Source organism: Dipodomys ordii, unplaced genomic scaffold, assembly GCF_000151885.1.
Source record: "Dipodomys ordii isolate 6190 unplaced genomic scaffold, Dord_2.0 Scaffold217, whole genome shotgun sequence".
Taxonomy (NCBI): domain Eukaryota; kingdom Metazoa; phylum Chordata; class Mammalia; order Rodentia; family Heteromyidae; genus Dipodomys; species Dipodomys ordii.
This window is the reverse complement of record NW_012267433.1, coordinates 220,961-226,624: the sequence shown is the minus strand read 5'-3', so window position 1 is coordinate 226,624 and position 5,664 is coordinate 220,961. Positions and strand designations below refer to the sequence as shown.

Sequence of the window (5,664 nt, the reverse complement as noted above, 5' to 3'; positions counted from 1 at the left end):
GGGGCAGGAGTGGGAAGCGGCCCGCTGGGGTTCCTGCGGGGGTCGGGCTGGCCCAGGCAGTGCCGCTCTGTGAGAGGAGGCCCCGTGCCCTCCGCACCCAGGCCTCTGGCCAAATGGAGCCAGCTGAGTGCTGGACTCTCCCCTGCGCCAAGCGGCCCGAGGCGGCCATTCCAAACGCCCCCGCCGGGAGGGGTGCTGGACACCAGGCCTGCTGGTTCCTTTCTTTTCTTTTTGGTCAGTCCTGGGGCTTGAACTCTGGGCCTGGGCGCTGTCCCTGAGCCTCTGGGCTCAAGGCTAGCACCCTACCACTTGAGCCACAGCACCACTTCCGGCTTTTTTCTTTTTGCTTATGTGGTGCTGAGGAATCGAACCCAGGGCCTCCTGCATGCAAGGCAAGCGCGCTACCACTGAGCCACCTTCCCAGCCCAGGTGAGCTGGGAAGTGCCAGATTCCCGGCCGGTCAAGGGTGCAGCAGCACCTTCAGGACGGCCAGGTCAGCGGTGGCAAGCTAGCGGAGGGCAATCGGGGAGGGGCGACACATCCCCTGCCCTGGGCCCAGGCCGGGGCCGTGGGGGGGGGACTGGGGCACAGCACAGCCTACACTGCTTTTCCCCAGGAGGGGACCCGCCCTGTGGTGCCCACAACTACTTCCTGGAATCCAGGACCTTTGGAGCACACGCCTCTCCCCTTGCCACACCCCAAGAGCCCCCAGAACCCAGGCTGTGGGCTGCAGGAGGGGGACAAAGCCAGGTCCCACTCTCCAGGGTGGGCGACCCCCCTGGGCTCCCTGCCGGCTTCTGTTTCTGCTGACAGCCGGCTCCATCCCTTCAAGGGGAAAACTGAGGCTGAGGGGAAGGATCCAGCCAAGGAGCAGGGGAATGCTAAGGGCCGCAGGATGGAGCAGGAGCGAGGGCAGAGGCAGACCACCTTGGACGTGAGTGCACTAATCGTAGCCCTGGGTCCCAGCCTCCTCTTCTCTCAACGGTACTGGGCTTTGCACAGGGAAGCATGGCCTCCAACTTTTTTTTGGCCAGGACCTGGGCTCTGTCCTTGAGCTTTTTTGCTCAAGGCTAGTGTTTTACCATTTGAGCCACAGCTCCGCGTCTGGCTTTTTGTGGTTCATGGAGTCTCACAGAGTTCCTGTACAAGCTGGCTTCAAACTTTGATCCTTAGCTACGCAGGCTAAGTAGCTGAGTATCCAAGATTACAGGCGTGAGCCCGACGGCACCTGGCCTCCAACTTCTTTTCCCAGGATGGAAGCTGGGCTGGGGTCTGGGGGCTCCTGGGACTTTCCACCTGAGCCACATTGGTGTCTAGCAGAGACTTGGCCCACCATAGGCCGAGATGCAGCCCCCCCCAGGGTCTGCGCTCAGGGACTCCCGCTACTCGTGGAGGGAGGCAGCGAGGGGCCCTGGTGAGGGGTGTGCTCCCCATGGTGAGGACCCCAGCTTCCCCCTGGAATGTGGATGCACGGGGCTGCTCGGGGGCCGGGCCAGGCGGCCTGGACCTCCAGTCCCTGGGAGCTCTATTCTAGCTGCGGGTGCGGGGTCTCCAGCCTTTGGCCAGGACCCCAGGCTGTGGAAGGCCAAGCCACGGGTGGGGGCTGGTGGTCTCTGGTGAGAGTGGCTTGAGGGGTGTGTGGGAGGGAGGCCTCCCCACCCTTCCACAGTTTCTCCTGTGCCTGGCAGAGGCCCAGGGTGGGAATCAGCTGAGAACAACCCCACCCCCGCCCCGGCTCTCCACAGTGTCCTGTGCCCTGGCAGGGGGCACACACAGGTCCTGGTGCACTTTGCTAGCAGGATGACAAATGGCAGACAAACTCTAACTGGAGCAGCTGCCTCTGGGGACGCTGGGCCTGGGCAAGACCCCAGCCCCCCCCTGCCATGACTGCCACACCCGGCCACCATCCCTGGAGACCAGACAGAAGCAGACCCTTTCCACAGAGGGAGGGCAGATTGGACCAGGAGAGGCCCCAGACCTGTCCTGACAGATGGCAGCGCGGCCCTGGGCTGCCAACGCCGCCAAGCACCGCCAAGCAGAGGGCAGCTTCCTGCCAAACACAAATCCGCCTGCCCTGCCGGGGCCTCGCACCACCCCAGAGACCCGGGAGCTGTTTCTCTAGTACTGGGCAGCAAAGAGCTGAGCCCTGGAACGCACCCTTCTCTACCTCACCCAGAGTGAGCCTCTCTCTCACAGTTCTGAGAGTGAGGTCCAGAGAGGCTGAATTGTCTGCCCCAAGCCACACAGGCCTGAATCTTAAACCTCAGCTCAGAGGAAGAAAATGTTGCCCTGTAGAAATCCCCACCGCGATAGTGTCAGGCCAGACCCGATGGAGCAAGGGGAGGCTCCTGGCTCTGTGCCGTGCCTGCCACCCTGTCCAGCTGCCCCACGGTAGCTCAGCCCACACCCTCTGCCAGCTGCGGCAGCTGCACGCCCACGGCCAGCAGCAGCTGGGTGCGGTCAAGGCAGAGCCTGGGAATCTTGGGTCCACAGCCTGTCCACAGCCCAAGTTCATGAGGTCAGGGCCCGGCAGGGATCCTGGCCTGGACCACAGGCCACAGAGGGGATGGGTGGGCGCCTGGCAGCAGGCCTCAGCCAGCTTCTAGCTGTGGGCCTTGCTCCCCTGCCCCACCCCATTCCCCGAGGACGTGGCCTCCTGCGGAAAGGCCCAGAGCCTCCTTGGGAGGATCAAGCCATCTGGTGCCTGGACAACGCCACGTGGACACAGACAGCTCACAGAAACGCCATGTTGAGGACCAAGGACAACGCATCTGGGGGGTAGAGTTTGTCCCCTCCTCAGTCCCTGCCTGGCCAAACCAGATCAAGGGACCTTCTAGATGCTCTTTCCAGAGTAGGCACCTGATCTTACCCTAACCAAGCAGCTTCAGAGTCTGGAAGCCCCATTGTAGACCTACGCTCCTGAGGTTGGTCAACCCTGACATCCAGCCCTAAGGAACTGCAGGAGACAGATCTCCTGCCCTGCACTGGGGAAAGGAGGGATCCCATCCACACTGAACCCTGGGGAATGAGGGATCCCATCCACACTGAACCCTGGGGAATGAGGGATCCCGTCCACACTGAGCCCCCGCAGTGAGGGATCCCATTCACACACACTGAGCCCCCGCAGTGAGGGATCCCGTCCACACTGAGCCCCCACAGTGAGGGATCCCGTCCACACACACTGAGCCCCGGCAGTGAGGGATCCCGTCCACACTGAGCCCTGGGGAATGAGGGATCCCGTCCACACTGAGCCCTGGGGAATGAGGGATCCCGTCCACACTGAGCCCCCGCAGTGAGGGATCCCCTCCACACTGAACCCTGGGGAATGAGGGATCCCATCCACACTGAGCCCCTGCAGTGAGGGATCCCCTCCACACTGAACCCTGGGGAATGAGGGATCCCGTCCACACTGAGCCCCGGCAGTGAGGGATCCCATCCACACTGAGCCCCCGCAGTGAGGGATCCCGTCCACACTGAGCCCTGGGGAATGAGGGATCCCATCCACAGTGAGCCCTGGGGAATGAGGGATCCCGTCCACACTGAGCCCCGGCAGTGAGGGATCCCCTCCACACTGAGCCCCTCACAGAGAGGGATCCTGTCCACACTGAGCCCCCCACAGTGAGGGATCCCGTCCACACTGAGCCCCGGCAGTGAGGGATCCTATTCACACACACTGAGCCCCTGCAGTGAGGGATCCTGTCCACACTGAGCCCCCGCAGTGAGGGATCCCATCCACACTCAGCCCCCCACAGTGAGGGATCCCGTCCACACTGAGCCCTGGGGAATGAGGGATCCCATCCACACTGAGCCCTGGGGAATGAGGGATCCCGTCCACACTGAGCCCCCGCAGTGAGGGATCTCCTCCACACACTGAATGGGACCACTACTGATCATGCCCAGTAAGTGAACAGCCACAGCCCAGCAGAGGTGCTGGCAGTACTGACCAGGAGGGGACCAAGGATCCTGGCTGAGAACCAGATTCGCAGCGGGCAGAGCAGGCAGCTCTGTGAGGGCCAGCAGTGTGCCGTGGGCCCCGTGGTGCAGCAGGTAACAACACGGGTCGGGCAGGGGTGAGGTAGGCCAGCCTGCACCAGTGTTCTTGATGCACAAAGTGCAGAGGAGCAGGCGCAGCAGGGCCAAACCATGCAGTGCGGGCATGGGGAACGTGCTCCAGGGCTGCTCTTCCAAAGAAAGACCTTCCTGGGTTCTAGGAAGGTGCCTCGTCGGAGCCTGTGTGGGGGGTACACGAAGGAAGGGCCCGGGAGCCCCTCACAGACTCCCTGCAGATGTCTCAGGCCTGAGTCCCTCCCCCCCGGCTGGAATTCAGTCACTCATTCCTGGACTGCCAGAACGCTCGGAATGGCCAGCTGTTGGCTGGGCCCAGGGTGACCCCCACATTCCCCTCCAGGACCCCCCTCCCAGCTGCTGCAGCCATCAGAGAGAGTGAGCAGGGGTGGACAGGCAGCTGTTCCCGCCCATCCGTCCTACCTGCCCCCAGACAGCCCAGGCCCTGCTGCAGCCTTGTTCCAGGCCTCACTGGATGGAGGCCTGCTGCTAGAAGGCTTCTTCCAGGCTCCATAGGCCTTACTGGCCAAGACCCAGAGGTGCTTCCAAGGCCTCTCCCCTCCAGAGACCACGTGGCTCCCAGTTCCCAGCCACAGGGAAGGGGTTCTGGTCTCGAATCACCATTGCACCCACCCCTGCCTGCCTCCAATGGTGCCAGGGAGCTGGGTGGAAGACCAGCAACAAGAGGTGGGTAGACAGGGGTGTGGGCTCCCTGAAGCTACTTTGAGACTCAAGGGGCCTCAGGAGGGGAAAAGTAGCAAAGCGAGAGTCTGTGCAGAACCCCCCTCCACCCCAAGCTAGGGCCCACCCAAGAGAGCCCAGGAAGGTGCAAGGAGGGAGCAGAAGGGCAGGATAAGCGTGGGCCACGCCTTCAAGTTGGACATGGTGGAGGAGGGGGGGGGTACTGATGTGTGTGTTTTGCTGGGTCCTGGAGACACTCCCCTCTGATGGCCTGTCCCCTCCAGTGGTGGCCTGTCCACCTCAATCCGACTCCTGGGCCTCCGGTCGCCTGTCAGGAGGGGAAGAGGAGTCCTATCTGGCTGCACACACCCCACAGAGGGCCCACGCCGAGGGGAGGGCATCTGACAAGTGTTGACAAAGAATGCCATCCTGGCTGAGGTGCGGGGCGCTGGCCCGCTGGGGTTGGGGTGTCCATGCATCGCTGTAGGAGGCAGCCTTGGGCAGCCTGGCTGTGTGGCCCTGCCGTCTCCACACGGTGGGGGAGGAGGAAGTGGCAGCTGCTCTGGGGTCAGGCTGGCCAGGGCCTGCTGCTGCCAGGGACGGAAACCTGAGCCTGCCAGCCAGAGCTGCAGGAGATTTGTGGGCGTTCAGGGGACCAGGAAAATACTGGTGAGTGCTGGGAAGGGGCTGACTGCTCCAGCCCTGCCCCACCGCCCAGGGGCACCCGCATACTCCAGCCCTGTCCCACCGCCCAGGGGCTCCCCAGTGCTCCAGCCCTGCCCCACCGCCCAGGGGCTCCCCAGTGCTCCAGCCCTGCCCCACCGCCCAGGGGCACCCCGCATACTCCAGCCCTGCCCCACCGCCCAGGGGCACCCACATACTCCAGCCCTGCCCCACCGCCCAGGGGCTCCCCAGTGC

The 5,664-nt window shown here is 63.7% G+C and overlaps 1 protein-coding gene across 1 annotated transcript in view; it reads right to left on the bottom strand.

Moving 5' to 3' along the window:
* Window positions 1-2,396: 2,396 nt before the first annotated feature.
* Cdh15 (cadherin 15, type 1, M-cadherin (myotubule)) overlaps window positions 2,397-5,664 on the bottom strand; it is a 32,302-nt gene continuing 29,034 nt past the window's right edge. The window contains exons 16-18 of the mRNA XM_013035653.1: window positions 5,116-5,372; window positions 3,945-4,230; window positions 2,397-2,494 (exon numbers count right to left, since the gene is read on the bottom strand). Coding sequence (XP_012891107.1) covers window positions 2,397-2,494; window positions 3,945-4,230; window positions 5,116-5,372 — 641 coding nt within the window. The remainder of the gene's footprint in view (window positions 2,495-3,944; window positions 4,231-5,115; window positions 5,373-5,664) is intronic.